Genomic DNA, 24679 nt, shown 5'->3' on the forward strand with positions numbered 1-24679 from the left:
ATGCTGCATTCCCTGGTTAAGAACCAATATGCATGGTAAAGAATGCAATAGAAAACATAATTATTGGCTGCTGTCACACAACCGTCTGAAAAGGGTCAATTCTGTTTAAAACTAAACTTTGGGTAAAATATCCTACTTCTACAATTTATCACAAACAAAATAACTTCAGAACATAATAATTTGACACCATGAGAAACATATTTATTTAGACCAATGGACTTGGTGTTTGTGACTGTCTGGGATAACAATGGTGTGAAACACGGGCTGTGGAACATCAGTAGGATTCATTATGACCTTTCTGTTTGTGACGTTGAGCAGACATTTGGTTAAAGGTTCCTGTGTGGGCTACGCCACCATTGGACGGGTCGTGGGGGGCGCGGCTGTCACTTTGAGTGACGCCGAGTGCGAAAAGGGGTCGGTGGAAGGTTCCTGTCACATCGGCAGGTGGCGATGGTCGGTTTGTCGTAGGTGTTTTTTTCTAACTTTATTGATAATTTGATTTAGTATCAGGAAAGACAAACGTAATCAATGGAGGAAAACACCTGTTGTACAAAGGAGTCCAAACACATGTACATGTACACAATCTACTACTTTAAATCAGCCTCACGCACAGCGATAGCGTGCGTTTTGCGTGAGCAAACGCCATGGCAACAGAATGGTGACGTTTCACCGAGGTCACCTGAGCGCTGCTGGCCTTTCAAAGTTCACTTCTGCTGTTGAACTTGGTGACTGTAGCTGTGTTAAATGAGTTGAACAGTCTGAGGCCCGATACTGGTTGGTTAGTGGAAAACTACTTGCCGATAAGTTTTTGGAGAACCGAGTGTTACAGTAACACTAACGAGTATTACTGTAACACTACCGAGTGTTACAGTAATACTAACGAGTGTTAAAGTAACTCTAACGAGTGTTACTGTAACACTACCGAGTGTTACAGTAACACTAACGAGTGTTAAAGTAACACTAACGAGTGATACGCGGAGGAGGAAGTCTTCCAGTGGACCCCCTGCCATGGAGCCTTGGAGACCGTGGACCCTCGTCTTTGGACGTAAGACATCTTTTCATGTGATGCCAAATGTGATTATTAATGTTCTTAGCATGTATGAGTGGCTTATCTCAGTAAAAAAATGCACTTAATAACGGTAAATGTTGAATATTAAGAAATGGAACGTTCAGAATTTAAGCTAGCAAATGATGGAGAACGTGATTTGGGGCACACCTGGCCGTGTAAATGGTAATTAAACATTACGAGCGCGTTGTTTGTGGCTGGGACGGTGTGTAATGTGTCAACACATGTATAGGGATTTAAATGGTATTACTATTTTTGCTTAAATGCATCTATTTTTTTCTAGTTTGTCTCGGAATTTGGGGAGACAAAATGGCGCCGTCGGCCGTTACACAAGAACGTTGGAAAAAAGAGCGTTTTTTGAATCATCACTTGCGGAAGCGAACTTTAGAACGTGCAGGTTTAAACAGCTCCATCAGATATTCATTCAAGAGCCTGAAAGAGATGAAGGAAACTTTAACGTTAGCTCTGTACAGCTAATGGAGCTAACGTTAGCTTAGAGTCCAACATGTTTGCGTGTGGATATTTTACAGACCCGTGTTGTTTATTGAAGGCAGTGACCCGCTTGTTGTTGTGGACGCGGGTCTCTGCACATAAAACCTTTTATTTATTAATCAGAAACTAAAGGGAATATCAACCTGCCAACTTTTCAAAAAACCTTGGAGTGAGATTTTGTCGGGGTGACTAAAATCCTGCAACGCACACGGCCACAAGTTGTGACTTTCAGAGCATGGAGTTGCATTGCGAGTGAGTCAAAGTGTTCATTGCTTCATTCAGCACAGAACAAACAACCAGCTGCTGTTTCTGCTAAATCAACTTGCAGCTGCTTCAAATGTGGTCATTCTCACAAAGAACCTTAGAAGAACCTTGCTCCTGCTGAGAAGAAATACATTTGTAAACTTCTATTCTTGGTCACATTTTCCATTTGTCGAGTGTGCATTTTGGAGAACTACCGTTCCATTCCCTGCTTTGTGAACACAGATCTCTGAGGGAAAGTGGTCTGAAGACTCATTTAATCATAACAAAAACGTTTGCTTCTGCTTCCAACTGAGCGTCATTTCATCACTTTACAATTGTAGGATGCCAAAAATGATAAACAAAAGCTTGGTGATTATCCATAGAAAGCATAGCAAGAGGACGTGTTCTACAGAATGGTCTTGTCTCCTCACCTGGAGGAGCTGCCAAGCCTTCCATATAATCCGTCACAATAGCAGTTTCAGGCCAGGTAGAGAGCTGCGTGGTCTAACTAGTACCGCAAGTCTCATTCCACCCACTCGGTAGAAAATACCAGTGGGAGAAGAGCCAACACAGTCCACAGGTTTTTATGACATGGTCCACACACACACACACACACACACACTCAGTGATAAAGGTTAGTGGGACTAAAACAATTACACACACATACTAACCAGGGCCGTCTCTCCCCTTTTGTCGTGGCCTCACAAGAGCAGCCTTTGTATGTAGAGTGTGAGACGTACGAGACATGTCTAGGAGAGAGTGTGTGTCCCAGTGTCCGGATGTGTGTGTCCCACTGTGCTGGCTCAGATCCCACCAATCGGCAGCCTCCATTCCCTCTTTACACTGCTGCATTGTTGGAGCCGGCTGGTGTGGGGATTTGGCCTGGAGGGAGAAAGAGGACAAGTGGGGGCGGCAGGACGCCAGCGTCCTAGAGGTTGTGGTTGTCTCGCCGGTTTGCACGCTGTGCTCCTGTTCCATGAGACGTCTTAGAGTCCGAATCAGGTTCTGCTCTTGTGCTAATCTTACACTACTGCACAATAGTTCCCTCCATGTACATCCAGTGACAGAAATTGTGAATTTTCAATCTACTTTGTCAATATTGTTGGAGTGAACAGGCTGGCACTGCGCTGAGCCCGGAGAAGAGGAGGAGGAGGAGGAGGAGGAGGAGGAGAACCTCTTGGTGGTGGCAGGAGGTTTACTTGGTTTGTGTTTCCAATGCAGGGCGATCACGGCCAGAATGCTGATGATGTGAACGTGGAAGTACATCGACCTAAATAAGAAAAACAAAGAATGGAAAAGTGAGGCCTGAAATAAATTGGCTAATGGTGATTTTTAATGATCATTTTTGGTATAGTAAGGTTTAGATATTGATAAAACAATTCACACATTTACAAAGAAATGACTGCTGCTGCTGCCCTTAAAAAATACAATTTCTCTGTAATCATTTAGAAAAAGAAATTGTAAAGATGACAATTTCTTAGTTTTTTGTGTGGATCATCAAAACAAATGTTTTCAAAACTCTACAGACAAATTTCTATACATTATTCCAAAGGGGCAAGCATTAGGCTTCAGAAGGATAAATAGACAATCTATCATACCTGTAATAAACCAAAGTGGGCTCTACTGCGAGGAGGAGAAAAGGCATGACCGTGTAGCAGATGGACAGCTGAGTGGCTGCCCAAGAAACCATGTCGTAGCCCAGCTTCAAGCCTCTGAAGCCCACAAAATAGATGCGAACGGACCTCCGTACCTGGCGAGAAGTGACGGATGAATGACGCCACAATATCCGATCGGAAGGTAAGCCAATGCTTTTTATGAAATTGAATCAATCTATCAAAATAAATGTCAGTTGTACACTGAGTAGTGAATATCCAGCGAGGTACTCACCGCTCGTGCTGCCATGGTGATGGGGATGGCAGTGATGAAGGTGAAATAGTATCCAGGGTAGACGCCGTGCCACAGGGCAGACAGGATGAAGGTCAAGGCCAACCTGTGCCTCGGGGCTCGGTCATAACACACACTAGGCGCATGAGAGGAATCAAACATGTTCAGAAGAGCTGAATAAATCTTTTCATTGTGTATTGAAGTTCATAATTGCAGCTCTTACGTTTTTAACCAAACTCCTGTTTGAATATTCCAGTTGTCTATGAATCTCTTGAAGCTAGTTGCTGTCTGAAAAAAACCAGCAACAAATAATAATAATAACCACTTAACAGAAACACTGTTAAATAAGACATCGTTAGCTTTGACCAACGTGCATGTGCATGGTCAAAGTTGAGGATACCTCAATCCCTACGATGTTAAGGTTAGAGATGAGGTCCCACGATGGCTTCCCATCTTCACCAAACCCCAAGAAACCGTAACCTGCAGCGTTGTTGACTGCATCAGCTGACAGGACAGAGAAATCTATTCAATGACGTCCATAGCGTAACGATGTTGCTCAAATTCTCATTATATTGGCCTTCTAAAACTGAAATGCACACACCCCCCTCACCTAGTGTCCAGGCAAAGTAGAATTTGGGCCTTGCTGCTTGAATAGAGAAGAAGGCGTAGGCGAGCCTTGTGAGGAAGGGGGCTCGGCTGACGAAATGGGGGTCCACGTTGTACTTTATCGGCAGAGAGCGAGTCACAGTGAGGAAGACCAGCATGCACCCGCCGCAGACAAGTAGTTTTCGGCAGACGGCGTTCTGCAGAGAAAACAGACGACTGCTGAGCAGTTAGCAAAGTGGAGATTTGACTTTCTGTCAATAAGTCAAATCTTATCAGGAGGGAGCAAGCAGGCGTGCATTCACTCTACCACGGGGGATGGTTCCGGTGTCTTTTCGTAGCCGTTGTGCCCGTTACGTGTCCCAGAGTGATGCCTGAGCCTCCGGCCGATGTGTGTGCCCTCTATGAAGTCTGTGTACTCTTTAAAGTTACTGCACGGCCCCACGAAGACACTCAGGAAGTTCAGGTTGTAACTCAGGTACTCAAGGAGAGAAGGCCTCTCACTGCGGACAGAAGATTAGGGTAAATGTTATGAACCAGCTTATGATATGGTTTATTAAGTTCACAGGATGGCAACATTGACTATGGATGGGTATCAAACACTGAGGAACGCGGGAAATTATACAAAAACTTAAAATATCAATTGAACCTCCTGAGCTGTCAATGTCAATCCCTGGTTATGCAGGCAGCAAATCTTGTACGTAATGGTAACATCCAAAGTATAACTGAAAAGTGAAATTATTTATAAATTGTCATTTTAAGAATATTCTAAGATGACATGCATGGTATTCTGCTTACTGTTGTTTACTGATTCACATGCAGAAATATTTAAAAATATTCATGCAAAATGATGCCTCTTTTGTAATTTCCCAGCATGCATTTTGACATGAACAAGCAAATCACCGTGATTGCATCTCCTTGAATTTGTCCTTTGCGGCTAAAGGAAAAGAAAAAGTTATTTATTAACTAAATATGGTGATCATTGGGTCCAGATCCACATTAAACCAACATTGTAAACTATGTGAACCTCAAGGTCAGATTACCAAAAAAGTTTATTTATTAATGTCTACCCCCTAAGGGTTCACGCCACTGAAAAAAGAGAGTTTATTTAGCACAGTAAAAACTTACGTGATAGCCAGAGGCTTCTGCTTGCAGCTCAGTTGTTCAGATTTCTTACACATACCTGAAAAAAAACCAAATGACGTCATTCATTTTGTCACATTTTCCATCTAGCAGCTTCAGATCCAGATTCCTGTGTGTGCAAGTTCACTGAAACTCGGTCCTCGTGGTTCACGTTGGGGGGGGGAATACAAGGGATCCGTTGTTAAAGCTAATGCATCTCCTCCACTGCCTCACCGTCATGGAGCTGGAAAGCCAGTGTGGTTATCTTCTGGGTTACTATCATCAGAGGCCTGTGCAGAAAGAGAATGAATGGAAACAAATGTTAGACACTGACTTTGTGTAGATTCTAATGTGAAACAAACATATATATATATATATATATATATATATATATTTCCACTGAGGATTACGCTGTGTTAATTGAAACATTTTAACGTCACATGCGGCATATTTGGTCATTTATTAAATGAAACAAAGCAAATGCCTTCCGAGCATCCGGCTGAAGGCTGCAGAATTCATTTAGCCCTGTGAATCGCTTCATTGTTTCAAGCAATGTCAAGTTAGGTCACAAATCCATCCAATGCAGTTCCTTCTGATCTCCTTCCCTTCACAAACCAGTAGGCAGGCAGAAGAATGATCAAGTTCACAGTGATTGAAAGAAATCCATGTTTTCTGAAGTTGCTGACGACAATAGAACATTGAGACGATTTCACCCACCTGTAATTTTTGTACATATTTGCAATGCGATAAAAAGTCAATAATCAGTAATAATTTGAATGTACATTTAGGATTGATCAATATATACCAGATACAACATAGCAATGTTAACAGGGGGTGAAGGACATGAATGTGAGTGTATGCACAAAGGCACAACTACATCTCTCTCTCTCTTTCTGTCCAACATGCACACACACACACACACACACACACACACACTGGTTCCTGTGTGTGAGTCTGCTGCATTGTGTGCACAGCACAGCAAACCCAGGCAGAAAGGGGCCGAGCGGCTGGCAGTGCCAGCTAGTTATGCCAGTATGCGTGGGGCTCCACCACTGCAGCCCAATAGCTCTGCTTTTCCACACCCACTTTAGTGCGCAGCGTGCACACGTGTCATCAAACTGAAAGTAGCTAAGTAGTAGCTAAAATAATCCCTTTTGCTGATGCACTCTGTTATTAATTAGATAACAAGCAATGACAGAGGAGCCCCAGCCCGCCTTGAGATGCCCTCTCCTGCTTTGGTTCATTATCCTCTAAGCACAAAGTTTCCAAATGTTGAAACTCTCCACATAAACATAGAAACATAGAGCTCACTGCTTTAGAAGCATCCTTGTTTCTAAAGCCAGGAGGCAGCTGCTACCTTAACTCCACCTGGAGCAACAATGTCAACTTTGAGCGGCCAACAATTCACACTGGTGCTTTTTAATCAGAGATGTGTTATTTACAGAAGGCGGACACGCTGAAACGATAACTGAGGTGACTAATACGCTCAACCCAGAAAGTGCGGCAAAGAGAGAAGATGAAAGCGTGAGTACGTGTTTCCTCACCCAGAGAAGTCAGTGGACAGAACGCCGTAGTTATAGATGAAGGCTCGGCTCACTTGGCTTGCTGTCAAATAGCCCATAGCCGTCACCATGGAATACCTGTGAGCCCAGGAATGAGCGAAAAAACACATCACATATTTTGGTGACAGATATTACAAAGCAGGGCTGCCACATCAATACTTATTACCACGTTCTCACCTGAAGCATGTCTTCATCAGAAAATAATTTGAATTATAATTTACAGTGACTGCTTTTATTTATTAAAAGTACAATTGCAGACTAAAAATGTGTATGATGGAACATTCTTTCAATTTTTCCATTTACCTGTCAAATTCATTGACAACATGGTCGTTGGAAGCTACCAGGACCATGACTGTTTTAGTGTGCGTGCACTACGGTGTGTTGAGTGTTCTTTGATTCACTAAAGGTTCCAGTGACAGGAGTGTGGTATGCTAACAAGCAGCAGCAGAGAGACGGATGCATTTTGCTTCTTGATGTGTAGAACGAGACCAGTTTCATCCTCCGGTCCCGTAAGTAATGCTGTTACACACAAATATGTTAAAAATAAACACTTCGACACACACGTGCAACCACACACTAAGAAACAATATATAATATAAACTACATTTGTAGCATTAAATTACATTTGTTTCTTTCCACCACAGAGGTTTTTGTCAGGCCAAATTTAACAGGTAAATAAGCAGAGTCACTACACTGCTGTCTGAGTTGGAATGTGTGCGACGGAGTAAATTACTAAATAGAATCTTTGTTCTCCAGGACAAAATGTCAAAAACTGCCTTAGTGGAACAAATCAATTGTCAGTAGAATATGCAATTAAGTAGTCTGAGGAGTCTGCGTGCTCGACCAGACACACTCGTAAGACGCAAACAGTCTCCAGGAGGATCTTGTGTGATGATCTTGAAGTTTTCCTGGAAGACGACGGCAAGTAGAATTGTAAAAGTATCTTAGAAAGTGAAGCAGATCTGCCATCAACGTGTCAACATGATGACAACAAAACCTTTCATGTGTGTCCATAAAAAAATAACCAGTCAACCAAACGTAGCAGATTTAAATCAAATTCACCTAATAGCCACCAATTCCACGGCTTTATAATGCATTTCAGAATCCAAACTTTTCTTCCCATAACTTAGCAGGATTTTTTGTGTGAAGTTTTAAAGACCATCACTGACCTGTGTACATTGTTAATGTCGGCTTTCACGATGATCAAGTAACTTGCCAAAACCACGAGCAGGATGTGAGCTGAGTACCTGCAGACAAGGACAACGAAACAAATGTGCATCACAGCTTATATTTCAACGATCCAGCATTGTCTGTGTGGGCTGTACGTCTGGTATCCTCTCATGTGCATCTCCTATACTTTATTCTTCCTGTAATCCCCCCGTGGCCCCCGCACACCACACATCAGCGCTTTGTGTGTGTCCGACATGTATATATATATATATATATATATATATATATTTATTTATCACAAAAGAACAGACTGAGCAGAGAGAAAAGAATGCTGTCTGTGGGAGGAAGCTGAAGGGAGTGCTGCGTGGGTTCATCCGTGTCGTAGACAGTACCATCCAAAGCAGAAGATGAGAAGGACAACGCCGAGCAGAGCGGCCACAGCGTGCCTGACCCGTGGGTTGGCCCGGCTGGGACGGAGGTACAGGCGAAACCAGCAGGCAGCAGCCAGCGCAAACAGCTGGCACGCCAAGAAATTCACCTGTGTGGGACACATGGAGATGAGGAGCCATTGGCTTTTTTTGACATTGACATTTAAACTCTAAAAGGTTGGTTTTGCCACTTGTTTCATCATCTTCAGTGATGATTTTCCCTCTGATATATAATTAATTACATTGTCATGTTTAGTGTTGCTGTGATATTTGAGCAGAACAAAATTCCAACAAAAACGTTTTCCAAATCCCTTCTTCAAATATTCCATTGCTGTTTTAAAAGTACATGAACACAGAAAACCCTTTAAATCTGACAGTCTAAGATTAGGAACCGAATTACATTGAGGGCATGATTGCACGTGACAGCGGTAACACCCAAGTGGTAAATGAGGAGAAAGCCTCGGAGGCGGATGAAAGAGTTCCTTACCTGATCCAGAGGGAAACCAAAGAACTCACTGACAGGGAGCAGCAACTTGGACCCGGTGGTTTTAGCGCTCAGCGCGGGATCCTCCGGTTCGCCCATCCCGAAGCTTTCTGTGCCTCGAACCGACTACTTACGCCTGAACCGGCTTGTGAAGAGTCCAGCTAGTCCACGGGAGGACAGAACAGGCAGGGCTATCTCTCCTCCCTCCTCTCTCCTCGCTCCTCCCTCCTCTCTCCTCTCTCCTCAAACTCCGGAGCTGTCAAGTCAGGCGGCGGCAGAAGGAGAATACATAGTTGTTCCGGCTATTACTTTCAAAGTAAATTACAAAGGTGATACCTTTTCTTTCGACACTAAGTACGATTTTGTGTAAATATACCGTCTTTCAAAAGTGACGGTGTATCTTTTGTTTGTACGTGAAAAAAGAAAAAACTTTATGAAGAAATTTGTGTCCAGACTGTTTAACGAGGTCAGATTAAAATTAAATAAATAAAAAAACACACGAGCGCCAGTTCATGCTACTTCCGGTGTTATTACGGCTGTCTTTCACATTTGGCTAAGAAATAAAATGACAAAGTAGGACCACTACGTTTTATTCCTGTTCTGTTTATATTTACAAGGTTTCTGCAGACCTTCATGTTGGTTATTAGCACGTGTAATATGCCCAATAAGGGTAAAGTCAAATAACTTGTTAGACCTTGTATATTTGTGTGTTCACAGCATTTTAATGTTGTCGTTATTATTTTGAACAATATTGTTGCAATATAAAAAACTATATTTCCATTTAAAATTTAGTGGAAGTATCGAGTAGCATATAATGGACTCAAGCAGGTTACAAATGCACCAGAAAAGTCAAACTGGATCATTTTTGTTTCTATATACCTATTAGGTCACTATGTTGCAAAAAAAAAAAAAAAGCAAAGTCTAAGTATTTCCTGCATGAAATGAGCGAGGAAGTACACCAGGTCCCAAAAAAATGCACCATTACTATATCTACATTCAAATTGAACCAGCTTTTATGCGGAAAAGAGGGGAAGACGCATTTAGTTTGAAGTCGTTATATCAACATTTTCCCCTGACCAGTTTTACCAACTGGCAACATTTCACGTAGAAGGAGGTCAGCATTTAATGTGATGCCCAAAAATCATACTTTCCTCTTGATGTCAAAAGGAGCACAAAATCACTCCGTATAAAGAGGGCCGGGCGTTATGGAGGACGTCTGAGCATTTGTCTCTCCAGCCTTCGGTCTTTTGCGTCACTTAGCGTCCTGTCCGGGAACTTGCAAGGCGCGTCAAATGACGCTCCCTGTTTACATCTGCCAATGAACACGTGGCGCACCGAATCGTGAGCCGTCATTGGCGAACAGGGCTGGAAATAAGGGCGGGGACTCTCCTCCGACAGGCCAATAGCGCCACGTATGTAGATTATGTTTGAAAAATTCCCGGGAAATCTGAGTTTCGCGGGAGGGCTCTTGAGCGCGTAAACCGTATCCCTTCATTCATCAGGCCGTTTCCTGAAGCCATTTCTAGACGGGGGAACGAGAGTTGCGCTACTTTTTAATCCGTTGCATCTGCCTAAATGCACTTTCTGAAGAAAAAATACTTTACTAAAGTCGATGCATCAGACTGTCATCCTTACATCGGTCTGATTATTTTTGTGACTATTTCGGAGGATTAGCAGACACACGGGCTTGAAAGTACAGAGACAAGAAAGGGGTTACCCCGAGTACGCAAGATGAGGAGAGGGATCTCCTCGGCTCCGGACAAAGTGATTTTAACAGGGGTCGGGGGCTCTCTGGACAATAATATAATTTTAACAGCTCTCACGGATCGCCTAAACGCCGGTCAATCCAACGCGACCTATATCCAAATCATAACCACCCCACCGCCTTGCAACATTACACAGACATCAAATGTGTGTTTATCCGAGCCTCAGATAAACAACATTTACACAACTCCACAACAAGCTGGCGCAAACGGAACAGGACAACGACCCACTCTGGGGCGACCGCCGGTAATACTCTACACAGCTCGTTTCACGGTGTTTGACATGCTACAACTAGCCGCAAAAAGGCGACAAGATGTTAGCTTGCTAGGCTAGCCGAGCTTGTTGTTCGGGCAGCTAACGCTAGCTGCTTAGCCAGGGCATTCCCCTCGACCCTAGCGAGGGGGCTAACTAACCACCGCTAGCTAAGTTACCCAACTGTGTTAGTTGGGTGGTATGCTGACCACAAAGAATGTAAAGGCCGAGTTTGAGTTAGTTTGGCTTTTGCAGCAACGTAGAAATGTCATCTAATAGCGTGCTATGCTAACTTCATGGTGGTTTTTTTTTTAGTCCGCTTCACCCTTGCAGCCAAATGGAAATATTGGTAAGAGATGAGTAACGTTAGCGGTGGCCTAGTGGCTTCTGTTGGTGCCCTAATTTGGGGGTGGTGGAGGGGGATTGTTGAGCTGCTTGGTCTTAGTTACCTCTTTTATTAGCTTTACTAACCGACCCGAGTGGCTTAACGTACAAGTACGCTGGGTCCCACGGAGCTAAATCTCCCGGTTAGAACCCACTCGGTAGAGGTCTCAGTCGGTTCTGAACAGACAAGCCAACTTGGATGGAGCTTGGAAATGTGGTTAGCCTTCAGTGCTAGTAACGTTAGCTGTATTGATTTGAGGACAACGTTACTCGTTGGCGGCCTCGAGCCTAATTTTGCACGAGGTTCTCCTTTTTTATAACGTGTTCTACATGTGTAAATGAAGTGTAACGATATGGCGCCTTTCGTGCCAAGTTATGTGGAACTAGTTGTGTGTTGCTGTGGGACCGATTGCACGTTTCCTGTGTTCACGAGCTGCACAAACCGCACGGAATAGTTTCAGCAGCTTTCGGGGTGTTGGTTTGTTCACAGTTTGTCTTTAAAGCAGCCTCTGATTCTCAGCCTGTAGCCGTGAGCAGGGGGGGTGAGGGTGAGGGGGGGGAGCTGCTGGCTGATAGAAAATGGCTGACATTTTGACAGTCAACAGAGGACACCTTATTCTTTCTTAGACTTGGTCTTGAGAATGAGCAAGACAGTATTGTGTAGGGGATTTACTGTACTTCTTTATGTCATGTCTCTATGTGTGTGTGTGTGTTGTTAATTAGCTTGACCCCTGGGTCTCTGCTATCTGGGATTCAGAGGGAAATGCACTGAAACGGGCCAAGGCAGAACCTCCAAGGGTCCAAAAAAAACTATTTTTCCTAATCGACCAAACCAAGTTTAACATTAACAAACTAAAATGAGAATCTAGGCTTGGGAGAGAAGTATTTCCATTTAAGAAACGTCCCACATGATGCATAAGCAGATCATAATGTTGTAATGACGTTTTGAACAGGGTTCAGTACGGCTGCATCAACGTGGCAGACATTTAGGATGCTTGCTCTCGTGTGAAATGAACGTACCTCACCTTTCGTCAGGCTACACCACAATGTAATGCATCGATTGAGGGGCCGGCCACCTGTAGCCATGGAGTTAAGATTAATGGAACGTATGTGGTTATAATACTGGTAAATATCCAAATGGACAATGTTCTCCCTAAACAGCTCGTCTGGGAAGGCTATTCAAATGTTGATTAGAATATTCTGAGAAGAGGTGTATAGGACATTACTTTTCTTAAAATTGTAAGTTTGTGGGCTGAATCTAATTTTTGAAATAGCTCAAATGCCTGGGTTAAATGATCTGACTCGTTGGACTATACGTCTACTAGTTTTGGCCTTCTCTGGAATTACTGTGTAGCAGGTGTGACTCATTTTGGGCTGTGTGGGTCTGTCTTTACACCTCCAATGCATTCAGAAAAGAAGAAATCACAAACTGGATTTGCAACAGACCAACAGTTTCTACATGATCTGCTGGAACTCTCACAGTATTAAAGCTGGTCTTCTGAACGGTCTCATGACGTGTTTCGCTGTTCCACGTTAGAAATCATGAAAGAAAGTTGCTGATTTAACGTGGAAAAAGGTGCCGGAGAATGATGACCTCTCAGATTCAATGACCAAAATAAATGAAATGATTTCTGTGCCATGTGCACGGTTTTATCAATGTCAAAGACTTTTAATGATTACTAGGTTAACAATTTGGTTAAGCACTCGGATGTGCGACACACATAAGATCAATGACGCGTTTAGCATCGCAACACTTTGTGGTGGCGTCAGTAATGAAGACGCCAGCTAAATAACACATGTTTTAAAACTATTTTTGACCCCGTAGGCAAAAAGGCGATTGGCGCTCGACGATTCGGACCACCAGTACCAGTCGGAGCCGGTCAGGACCAGAGGCAGAGTGGGCACCGCGGTTGCCAATGGAGCACGGCCAAAGACCCCCCGAAGTAAGAAGCCCTCTGCCACTTTGTACATGTGACCAACAGTACGACCACGCAGTGATGCCACGCCATTCTGTGCAAACCACGTTGAAAACAGGAGCCGCCTCTTTTCAGCTCGTTTAGGTTGTTCGATGCTCTCGTTGCCAGAGCATTAAAATGGGGGGTGGCGCTGACCCGGTGCACGGCCCACGGGGGTGTGCTGTGCGGAACAAATCGTGATAATGACGGAGTCATTTGAACCCAGTTTTGCATCCAGAGCTAATGTCATTGAATACAAAACACAATGACCACACTCTCCTTCTGGTGCTTATTGTAGTTTGTGTTGAGTTCTGTAATCTAGTGAGCAACTTGCTCTTTACACACTTCGGACAAACCCACTATTGTCAATGTTTTAAGTATTATTAGAAATGTTTTAACTTTTCTTGCAAATCTTAATTTCTCGTTTCCTTTTCCTCTGCCATAGCACCAAAGTCTCCACCAGAGAAGACTCGGTACGACACCTCCCTGGGCTTGTTGACAAAGAAGTTTGTGGACCTTCTGGCCCAGTCTTCTGACGGCGTTTTGGACCTGAACCTCGCAGCTGAAACCTTACAAGTAATTTCAGATGCAAACCGAAAAGGGCTTGAAAAGGAGAACTCTTAAGTTTAATCCTTACAGTGATGCCTCTGAAATGGGTACTAAGAATTAAAAGGGAGTTAAAGAGGAGATGTGTTGGAGACCCGTGACACAAAGATTTCTTCTCAAAGCATTGACATGGTTTTTCATTTTGGTGTTGAGGGTTGATTTTTCTGTGATTACTATTTGACTGGAAATGACGAGACCTGTTTCCTCTACATTCAGGTACAGAAAAGGCGGCTGTATGACATCACCAACGTACTAGAAGGCATTCACCTCATCAAGAAGAAGTCAAAGAACAACATTCAGTGGATGTAAGAGCCCTCTCTGACATTTTCTCTCTCAAATACTTTGTTTTTCCCTCCATTCTAAGTGATCTTTATTGATGTCATACTTTTGCCTGTAGGATATTATTTTTAAGCAGAGGTATTTATTTCCTTTTCAATGGAGAGATCCCGTAAAACCCAAAGCTGTGGTATCCTGACTCAAAAACAACCAATAAAACTAATTATATAGACACATAGAACTATAAATTCTACCCTTTACACCAATGACCACGGCTCACTGAATAATACAGGTGCAAGTGAAGCAACTGAGGCGGTTGTAAACCTGTTTGACCCCCCCTCGTTCTCCCTCACAGGGGCTGCAGCCTTCTGGAGGTGGAGGGGGCGCTGAGCCAGAGGCAGAGACTAACGGCGGAGGTTTCTGCCATGGGGGAGGAAGAGCAGCGACTCGAACAGCTCATCCAGAGATGCAGCCTGGATGTCAGACACATGAGCGAGTTGCAAAGCAATCAAAAATATCCTTTTTGTTGTCGTGTTAAAGCTCCCCATCACCATGTTCTTGTAGCTCTTTGTCGAACTGATGGCGGTGTGAATAGTTTGAATACATACCTGCTCCTGTCTAGTCATTAGAGCTTAGTAATACCATTGTGATAGAGGTATCTTTTAGGAATGGTTGAAAACAGTTAAAAATGATACCTCATCTAAAGCTGATGAGCGCGGCGTCATCTATTGTCTTTTGATGACTCCCATTATGGCCCTAAAAACATATGTTTTCTGAAACTCCTCTACTACCACACTTTGGCCTTACTGGTCGTATCATGACGTTTTTCCTGTTGGACATGAACAATGTTGTTGTTTCTTTAACCCTATCGTCTCCACATATGCCTACGTAACCTACCAAGACATCAAACAGTTGGGAAACCTCAGAGACCAGACTGTTATTGTTGTCAAAGCGCCCACTGACACCAAACTAGAAGTAGCAGACCCCGATGAGGTACGTGCCCGACACACAAGGAGCGGCCACGCTTATGGACCCTTCTGCCTCTCGCTCCTCATCCGACCCACTACTTTCCCTCAAGGAAACCGTTGACTTTTAGGCAGATTAGTTTAGTTTCACAACCCGTTTGGTATGACGTAACTTTCACTGTCTATTGCAACCGGCCACTTTATTCAGGAGACCCTGCTGGTAGAAGGTTGGACCCACTTTTCAGAACTCGTGGATACTTTCAACAAGCTGTTTTGAAACCTTCCTCAGATGTTGGTCCATATTGACACGATGGCGTCACGCAGTATTTTTCAGCTTCACATCTATGATGCGAAGCTCCAGTTCCACCACATCCCGAAGGTGTTCTATTGGATCGAGATGTGACTGTGGAGGCCATTGCAGTGAACTCATTCACTGACAGGAGGGGCACCCGGTGTGCGGTTCTGCTGCTGTAGCCCGTCTTCTTCCAGGTTCCACGTGTTCAGAGATGCTATTCTGCCTTCCTTGGTTGTAAAGGGTGTTTATTTGAGTTACTGGTGCCTTTCTATCATCTCAAACCAGTCTGCTCATTCTCCTCTGACCTCTCACATCAACAGGGCCTTTCTTTCCACACAACTGCTGCTCTTTTTTGACCCTTCTGTGTCGATCCTGGAGACGATTGTGTGTGAAAATCCCAGTAGGTACCGGCCCGTCTGGCACCAACAACCACGCAGCGTTCATAGTCACTTAAATCCCCCTTTTCCCCCCATTCTGATGCTCGGGTTGAACTTCAAGTTGTCTTGACCACGTTCAACCGCTTAACCGGGCTCGGGTCGTGGGGCCAACAGCTCCAGCAGGGGCCCCCAAACTACAAACCACATCTACCAGCTCTGACTGGGGGGGTCCCAAGGCGTTCCCAGGTCCAGAGATATAATCTCTCCACCTGGTCCTGGCTCTTCCCAGCTGGCCGTGCCTGGGGGGAGGCGCCCAGGGGGCATCTTTACCAGATGCCCAAACTGGCTCCTCCTAAACGTAAAGGAGCGGCGGCTCCACTCCGAGCTTCTCACCCCACCTCTAAGGGGGGCCAGTCCCTCTCCTGAGGGAACCTGTTTTGGCTGCTTGTCACGGACCTAGTTCTTTCGGTCATGACCCATTTTTCATGACCATAATTTCTAATGCATCAGTCCTTTTCTATTTAACATTTTTTTATTTTCTTTTCCCTCCAGAATTTGTCCATCCATCTGACGAGCACCAAGGGGCCTATAGAAGTGCTGCTGTGCCCAGATGAGGAGAATGACCCCAGGAGTCCTGTGAAAGACGGCAGCATGGACATCAATGGGAACTCACCTTTCCTCAAAGTCCTTCAAGGTTTGTCTCACATTGATACACATCTCTTCTTTAAGGATAAAGAAAACAAGTCTGGCCTTTATGTACAACTTTTGGATGTTTTTTAATTATTAGCATGGTCTGTTATTTAAAAGGCATTTTTATTCCTGTGGAAAGGTTTGTGCTACTTCCACTTATCTTTAACACACACATCTTTATGAAATACAGTGTTGGCATTTTAACATCAAACTCTGAAGTAGGAGACTAATGCAGTTTTGATATTTAGTTAGTTATTAGTAACCAGTTGACTTGATTTTCTGCCACAGGTCCCTCTTGCTCGTCCGCTTCAACCATCCAATCCCTGCCTCCGCCTTCTTCTTCCTCCGCTGTCTCCGTCACCACCCTCTCCCCCATCTCGTCCCCCTACACCAGTCTTCTCCAGCAGACAGAAGACCAGATCGCTTCATCTCTGGGGCCTTTCTTGAACCTTGGCCTTCCTCTTCTGGGCCAGGAGGACTACACTTTGGATTTGGGAGATGAACATGGAATCAGCGACTTGTTTGACGCCTGTGACTTTGATAAAATGCCTTCTCTTGGCCTGGATGACCTGTTGTGCAGCTAGCATTAGGTGATAGAAGTTCCTGTCGTGGTAGAGAGAGAGAATGGAGACGTAGTTAGAGGAAAACAATTCTAAGAAGTAGATGGAAAGGAATTTCTGGGGCCTAAATGCCATGTTCTTTCATTGTGTGAGAGATAAAGGGATTGCCCCCAGAAGCACCATCGGTCAGTGTAGATGTTTCCATTACTCTTTGTCTCAGGCCATGTGTCGCCCCCCCCCCCAGTGCTGCTGGGTGTTAAAGGACTAAAGATTGTTTTGATAAGTATAAATTTGGGGGAGAGGGATATCCACTTCTGGGTCAGACGCTTGGTTCATGTCACTGTACAGAGAGAACAGCAAAGCAGCCCCCCCACCGCCTGACATCAGGTCATTGTGGGTGAGCATAAAACCTGAGGGTGGTTACACATGAAAAGCATCAGATCAGGTGTAGGCAAGAGGAAAAACTGTTGGCTCATCTTGAAGCAAAGCGCACACAAACACACAAGAACCGCTAAATAGTTCATGTAAACATTAAAGGCAGTGTTGATAATTTCCAAAAGCATTTTTTATATTTCTGTTTAAAGTTCAGCAATCAATGAACCGAATGGCTCTGCAGATAAAAACGATCCTCCATCCGTCGCTAACAGCACTGTAAGGAGCTCGTCTCCTCGTCGGGCCTCAGCACCAACACCGGCCCAGACCTGCTGGGTTTGTTTCCCATGTGCACCGCGTGGGGACGACAAGTCAGTGTTGTGTGTTCTGCTGGATTTAGTATCTTGTCAATCTAGTGCTGATAGCTGCTTTAATTGGGTCACTTTTAAAGTCGTGTTTACTCTTGCTGGTGATTACCAACCTTGCCTTTTTAAATATTTTTAAATGATCCATTCGTTCTTTCGGAATCCCTTTTACTATCCCATAAACATTAGTATGTAATTTAAATCATATCTAAGCGCATCGATATGGAATCAAATGAGGACTTTTCGAATCCCACTCTGATTGATGTGGGAATCGGTGGCAGTAACCAGCCCTGATGGATGTGTGTGACATGGTGTTAGGTGGCCATGTGATGCATTCACTTGTCAAAGTTCATACAGACGCGTTAATGCCAAATGCTGTGGAGGCTTTTGAATGCGTTCTTATACACCAAGAGAACAGGTTTATGCTGCTGAGTGGCCTTGTGTTGTTATGCAGGACAAGAAATGAACACACGACACAATGGACTCCATTTACCAGTACAGCAGTTGTGATCTATGACTCGGTTCTGGACATCTGTTGGTGTCTGCTCAAGTTAAGCTTTTTGGCATTTGGGCCAATAATCATAAATGAATTGGTATTTTGTACATTTAATCAGTATTTAGAGCCACACTGAAGTTTATATACGGTATTTGAGTACACGTGGCATGATTCCCTCATTTAAAAGGAAACTACCATGGCAATACAAATACCAGTGTGCACTAGTTTTAAATGTACAGAATACTTCCCGTGTGCCTTATGGCTATTCCCTATCCGATCCCATTGCATACGATTGGTCTCTTGTGCTGTATCATCCATATTTTAAAGGCGTTATTCGCTGAATTGAATAAGGGATCTTTATCATCTGTCCACCTGTTCTCTGCTGATGATTTGGAGCACCTCATGTTTTGTAACTAGATTGACAGTTTAATGAATATAAAAATGTTCAACGTGGGACGGAATACTGTGGTGTTTAATTTGACATGACCCATGTGCTAACAAAAGAAGCCGTCATACCACAGCAGATGTTGATCTGGTCTGGCACACATGTAGCGGAAACTCTTTGAAGTCAGGACCCAAACTCCCACTTTCTTTCTACTTTTCACCCATTTCTTCATCTTCATCAGCGCAAGCTGCCGCAACCAATGTGCTGTTTAATTGTTGGGCAAAAATTAGACTTGGAACCACTTATCGATGCTTATTGCCTAGTCTTTCTACTGAAAGCAGTGTTGGAGAGAGCATCGGTGTCCATTTCTTTTAGTTTCAATTAGTGCAGACTTTTTAATGGATTTTAATTCAGTAGAAATGACTAATGACATCCAGGTCAGCTACGAGGCCAGGGGCACTAATTTAGGCTTCAGCATGTAATAACAGGCCCATATACACAATATTCACAAAACGTTCTAATAGAGCCTGTTTTGTAAATTGAGTGTTTTTACGGTCTTCTTGGTAATGCTGTTACCTGAGGATCAAGAAAAGCTAAAGGACTTGGTGAACAAAGAGCTGCAGCAATGACTTTTTGTTGTTTGCAAAAATCCCGTCCGACTGGAGGGAAACGTTGCTGCTGTTAGTGTGAACTTCCCTCGATCCGATTGATGTGCGCTGGAATAAATGCGTGTGCGTTATGTGAAAGATTAGCCTGCCAAGTGTACCTTGATATACAGTTTTGTAAAATGTTCACAGTGCACAAGGTACTAGCGCATGGAAGTCAATGCCATAGTTAATGTCATAGTGTGTATGAGTGAGTCTTTGAATTCCCATTTCTCATAGAAATTACACATGTATAATTCAGACGTGATGTTGGATAACATCACACTATTCTTTTTATATGTCTGATATTTCTCTCCTACCCTGATTTAATGAGTATGCCTTTGCTCTTTAACCAATCTCAGTCTGTTGCATCTTAAATTTGAATATTTGGGTGCACATTTAATCGGTAGAAAAGCAGATAACTTGCAATATTATTTTTTGTTTTATTTTCAATCTTTCTTCCTCCATAAGTTATTTACGTCTTGCTTTCATCTCTGAAAAAAAGTAGTACACGTCAAATGATGCATACATGCACTCATTGTTTTGCAGTTGGCCGATCTTCTTTTATGGCCATTAGGAGACATTGTCTTCGTACCCCACTGACTCATTATCAGTGACGTGTGTGTGTGTGTGTGTGTGTGTGGGGGGGGGGGGTTCTTCTGTGACACTGTGTGTCCGTTTTTATTTTTGATGATGCGAGCAGGGAATCTTATCACATTTCCTTTTCTTTTCTGCCTTTTATGGAGAGTATTTCCTATTGAAACAACTGCGTAAAATCGAAACGCAATCATTAACATCCATTCAGATGACAAGAAAATACAGGTTTTCATTTTTAGTGCTACTGCAATTGAATGTAAAATTTAACTTGAATGCACAGAAATGTTATGATCGACAATACAATCTCTACGCATAAAAAAAATGTATTTACGGAGAAAATCCAACTCAATATTTTCCCCATTTGGTTCACTAATGTTTGTGCTATTTTCTAATATCATTAATAAAGGTAATTCTATTTAACTCAATCTATTTCAAGTGACCAGAATCTGGTTCGAACATGATGGAAACAGTTTTTTTTGGGAAGATTGTACCTTTCCATGGGTTTCTAATGGAATGTTGAATATGTGAATGCACCGCTTAAGCTTGTGTCATTGCCGGTGAGTCTGTCAACTATTTGATGGGTTACGTGAAGTTACAGCTCCTTCATTTCTAATGTGTGATTCGTGTTATTAAAGCTTACAGAAACGCAGCATTTGGTTAAATGTGGTGTTAACTGTAGTGTAGACGATTGAAATAGCACTGTTGTACCTGCTATTTTTCTACGGTTATTCTTAAGCTGTCACCAAATAAAATGTTCTGTTCGGTAAATCTAAAGGTTGTGAAAAGTTGTACTATTTCATAGGAAAGCATTGACTGTAAAATAATATTGCTGCCTGTTTCCGGTAATTACAGAAAAATATCATCACAACGGAATTTGAATGTTTGAGTGAAAGGTTCCATCTGTGTGCTGTTGTATGTTTGATCTTTGTATGTTATTCACTTGTACAAGTTTCTTTAACATCTGTTTAAATGAAGTTGAGTTGCATTTGTTTGGGAGGGGTGGAGGTGGTAAATGGACTTGTTTTTTTGTACCCTGGGTGTTTGTAATTGAAAATTTGAATAAAGGCTATATGAATATATAAATGTGTTTTCATCGTCTTTAAGGAGGAGTGTTTAAAACCAATGAAATAAACCATTTAACGTCATCGCGCTGGCTGAATTAACGCTACATGCTCACAGAGAGAATAGTGAACTCTGCTGTTTGTCCCTCTTCACCCACCGTAGCTAAGCACAAGTATGGCGGATTGAGACACCTGTTTTGATTGTGTAAATAGTACAATTCTCCATTTGTAAAGCACCTCTTATTTCAAAAGTCGTAGTTTTCTAAACCAATAACTACATCGCTTTCCAGGTAAGAACGTTTCACAGCGTCGGGGGAGCGCTGGCTGTCCAAAATAAGGGCCACGTGGGTTGTAGCTAGCCAAAGAGGCTAGTCAAGCTAAGAGACAGCTTGCTCAAGTTACATAAATAACTTTATAATCAAACGGTAGCTTGCCAAGTATCTATCAAATTAACTTCATTTGATGTTCGTTTGTAATATGTATTGGCTGAAATGCATGCGTTCATGGCCATGCGCTTAGGTTAACGGTGACAGTCGAGAGTAATTTAAATAGTATAATAACGTTACTTGACGCTACTTGAGCTGTTTGCTAAAACGTTATTAACGTATCTACGAGTAGCTAGGTTTGTTTGATAAAGCTATCTAACGTTATTCTGTATGAACATAGTGTGCCAACTTAAGGTGTCAACTACAATGAAGCTAACGTTAGGTGGCGTTGTATGTAACGTATCCAGCAGTGGGAAACACCAAGCTAACGTTAGCTAACCTGCTGGCTAGTTAGAAAGCTAAACTCCGTTATACGGCAAACCTGGTAAGGAAAGAAGCTATAGTATCATATAGGTTGGTTAATGTACATTAACTACGACAATGGGAAGTAAATGAATGCTTGACCTGCCTGTTTTCTGTTACCGATGCAATTACATTCGTGCACATTTTCAGTGAAAGGAAATTAGGAAATGTTCTGAGGCTGAGTGATAGACGACAACCCTTCACTGAATAACGTGATTAACGGTAACTCGGTTGTGTCAGAAGAAACAAATTCTTCAAGGTAATGAAATCAGCATGCTACTTGTAGAGACAACTTCCACGTTGCATCTCCGTGTTAATCACCACCAGATACGTATCTAGAGTTTTATTTCTGTTTTTTAATAATACTTTAGAGAAATGCATTTTCTACATAACCTGGTTTTTGGATTCAGTAATGAGTAATGAATATCTTGACGTTTCATTTGTTGTCAAATGTATTGTCGAGCTCCCACAATCTACAGAAATTGATTCTTTAGATAATGCATCCATTGTCAAAGTGATTTTCTAAGATTTTCTTCTCTCAAATATGAACTTTTGTTGCAATTTTTTGTCTTAAATTTGATCTAAAAAACTAAAGCATTTGATGAAATTACCTTGGTCTTCAGAAAAAGGTCAAAACGTTTTCTGATGTATTATTGACCAAATGGAAATTGATTGAATGAGAAGGTAATCTACAGATTCATCTAAAATAAAGTATGAATTCTGAAGCTTTTCAAAAATTTTGGTTGCCAAATCAATTGTGCAATCACATGCCACGTCATCCTATTCATTACCCAGCGTTTTGACAAACAACAACCAAGATACCAAGAACCAAGATATAGATCTATATCTGCCTAATATATGATCAACGGTGTATAGAATAATGCTCACAATGGCTCTTTCTCATTGTCAGACCGTCATGCCGTCCGCCTGTGACTCTCTGATTGACGACATTGAGGACATGGTGTCCTCCAGCGACCCTACTCCTCACGAGCGACAATCTGCTCGAAAGAGCATCATCCCGAGGTCCAGGAAGAAAAATGAGCTTCTGAGCCATGAGGAGCTCCAAGCTGACAGGTATGTGGACTGTTGTAGTAGAGCAGTACTTCAGGACAAGAGTCTCTTGTGATATCTCCAGTATTCAGTAGGTCTTATGCTGATGCTGTGTAGACAAAAACAATCAATCAATTCCCCCTCGGAGTTCAAATCGCAGCAAACCTTAAAAACAACCAACTTTTTTTTTCAGACTTTCATGATTTTTAAGTTTCAAATTGGTTCGTAAAGTCAATAAAATTTTGTCAGATTACACTAAACTTTTGGTTATTTTTTATTTCAGTGTTTCAGTGTTCTGAAATAACCCACGTTATTTTTACACGTCATATAACAAGAACATATTTCATTGTTATTGTTTGTTTTTTAGTTTGATCCCTGGCACCCAAAAGATCTGGATGAAAACGTGGGGCTGCAGTCACAACAACTCAGATGGAGAGTACATGGCCGGACAGCTCGCTGCCAGCGGATACACGATGACTGGTGAGAAATGATGGTCTATTGTGAACTATAGTCAATAACTATGAAAACAAAAACTACTAATTTCTACTACTAATAGATATCTATGGAGTAACATTATATAGAAAAGATGGATGTCATTTATTTTAGACCAATGGAATGAAAGTAAATTAATGATCAGCTGGAATGGTAGAAGAGTTGATGTAATTGATATTTTTAAACACAAGGGGGCAATCTTGCATTGCTACTATTCTAGCTCTCATGACCCACTAGTGAAATGTGTAGTGCTCTATTTGGAGACTCGCTGCCTGTGTGTTTCCTCTTTTTGTTGTGACCCCACATGGGGGAGTACCACCCAGCGCACTAGTAAGGTTGAGACTCTTTTAGAACATAGCAACCCCCCTGTATGGCCTTCTTTATCTCTATCTATCTGTGTCTGTTTGACTGAAGGTAGTGATCAGGAACACACACTCACTCACTCACTCACTCACTCACACACACACTTAATTGGTCCTCAGAATTTTATAGAGTTGGAAAATTAGAGTTGTCACTGGTCAACTGTATTGGCGTCGTTGTGATTAAAGACGCATCGTTCCAATATATTTGCTACTCTGTGAATTGACATGTTCATTCAACACTGACATTGCTGTGGTAATGATTTGGTTAAATTCAACAAAATAAAAACAACAAGACTTGGTTAAGTATGGTTGGAGTTAAAATGAATGGATCGACTGGCCAATACAGGCAAAGTAAAGTAGCACCTTTTTCTTTTTACTAAAAACATGTCTGCATGCGTGTCACACACAGTCATTGATCGCAGTTAGTGTGCGTGTGTGTGTGACTATTTCTAAAAAAGAGGTAGTTAAAATTAACCCCTCAGGCATTTCTCTCTCCATGGGGTCTCCACAGCCAAGAAAGGACATTAATCACACACTTCAAAAATGCAGATGTACTCACTGAATCTCGCATGCACGCAATTTACTCCTGAACGCAGGCAGCTTCCCCCACCACTCAGCCCCTAATCTGGTAGTTTAGACCCTTGATCTGTCTCTGCCACTTTTCTGGTTTTAATGGTGTTCTCTGGAGCCCATTGGCAGCCAGGTGGTTACAGTGCATGGCTCATTACTGCAATGTCCCCAGTTTGACTCCAGCTTTGTGAGCATTGTTACATTTCAAACCACACAGTCTCCCTCCATGACCAGTTCTTTAATTATCAAATGAAGGCAAAATTGACTCACGTGTGTCTGTTTTAATCCTTTTGTTAAACCACTTACGCAGGCTTGATAT

General features: G+C 42.6%; 3 protein-coding genes across 7 annotated transcripts in view; 2 read left to right on the plus strand and 1 right to left on the minus strand.

The window, feature by feature from the left end:
• Positions 1 to 2059: 2059 nt before the first annotated feature.
• On the minus strand, positions 2060 to 9281 carry mboat1 (membrane bound O-acyltransferase domain containing 1). 2 transcript variants are annotated; one of them, XM_062565281.1, is made up of 13 exons: positions 9058 to 9281; positions 8535 to 8680; positions 8142 to 8219; positions 6955 to 7050; positions 5645 to 5700; positions 5417 to 5471; positions 4599 to 4791; positions 4287 to 4488; positions 4086 to 4189; positions 3909 to 3973; positions 3689 to 3821; positions 3400 to 3551; positions 2060 to 3071 (listed from the first exon to the last, which is right to left on the minus strand). In XM_062565281.1, exons 1-13 carry the CDS (start codon positions 9151 to 9153, stop codon positions 2882 to 2884), a joined length of 1566 nt encoding a protein of 521 aa, XP_062421265.1. In that variant the 5' UTR covers positions 9154 to 9281; the 3' UTR covers positions 2060 to 2881. The 2 variants fall into 2 exon arrangements, with proteins under 2 accessions (XP_062421265.1, XP_037309065.2); XM_037453168.2 differs by having other exon boundaries at positions 4296 to 4488; positions 9058 to 9280.
• Positions 9282 to 10506: 1225 nt separating this feature from the next.
• On the plus strand, positions 10507 to 20086 carry LOC119197987 (transcription factor E2F3-like). 2 transcript variants are annotated; one of them, XM_037454743.2, is made up of 8 exons: positions 10507 to 11064; positions 13280 to 13397; positions 13855 to 13985; positions 14232 to 14320; positions 14647 to 14805; positions 15170 to 15284; positions 16481 to 16622; positions 16907 to 20086. In XM_037454743.2, the coding sequence occupies exons 1-8, from the start codon at positions 10786 to 10788 to the stop codon at positions 17200 to 17202; spliced, it is 1329 nt and encodes a 442-aa protein (XP_037310640.1). In that variant the 5' UTR covers positions 10507 to 10785; the 3' UTR covers positions 17203 to 20086. The 2 variants fall into 2 exon arrangements, with proteins under 2 accessions (XP_037310640.1, XP_037310641.1); XM_037454744.2 differs by lacking the exon at positions 10507 to 11064 and adding an exon at positions 11209 to 11419.
• A 1145-nt stretch (positions 20087 to 21231) lies between these two features.
• Positions 21232 to 24679, plus strand: part of cdkal1 (CDK5 regulatory subunit associated protein 1-like 1) — a 168852-nt gene continuing 165404 nt past the window's right edge. For all 3 annotated transcript variants that reach the window (XM_062565521.1, XM_062565520.1, XM_037454737.2), the window contains exons 1-3: positions 21232 to 21388; positions 22797 to 22960; positions 23304 to 23416. In XM_062565521.1, coding sequence (XP_062421505.1) covers positions 22803 to 22960; positions 23304 to 23416 — 271 coding nt within the window. In that variant the 5' untranslated portion in view covers positions 21232 to 21388; positions 22797 to 22802. The remainder of the gene's footprint in view (positions 21389 to 22796; positions 22961 to 23303; positions 23417 to 24679) is intronic.

The sequence above is a fragment of the Pungitius pungitius genome, chromosome 11 (genome assembly GCF_949316345.1).
Source record: "Pungitius pungitius chromosome 11, fPunPun2.1, whole genome shotgun sequence".
NCBI lineage: Eukaryota > Metazoa > Chordata > Actinopteri > Perciformes > Gasterosteidae > Pungitius > Pungitius pungitius.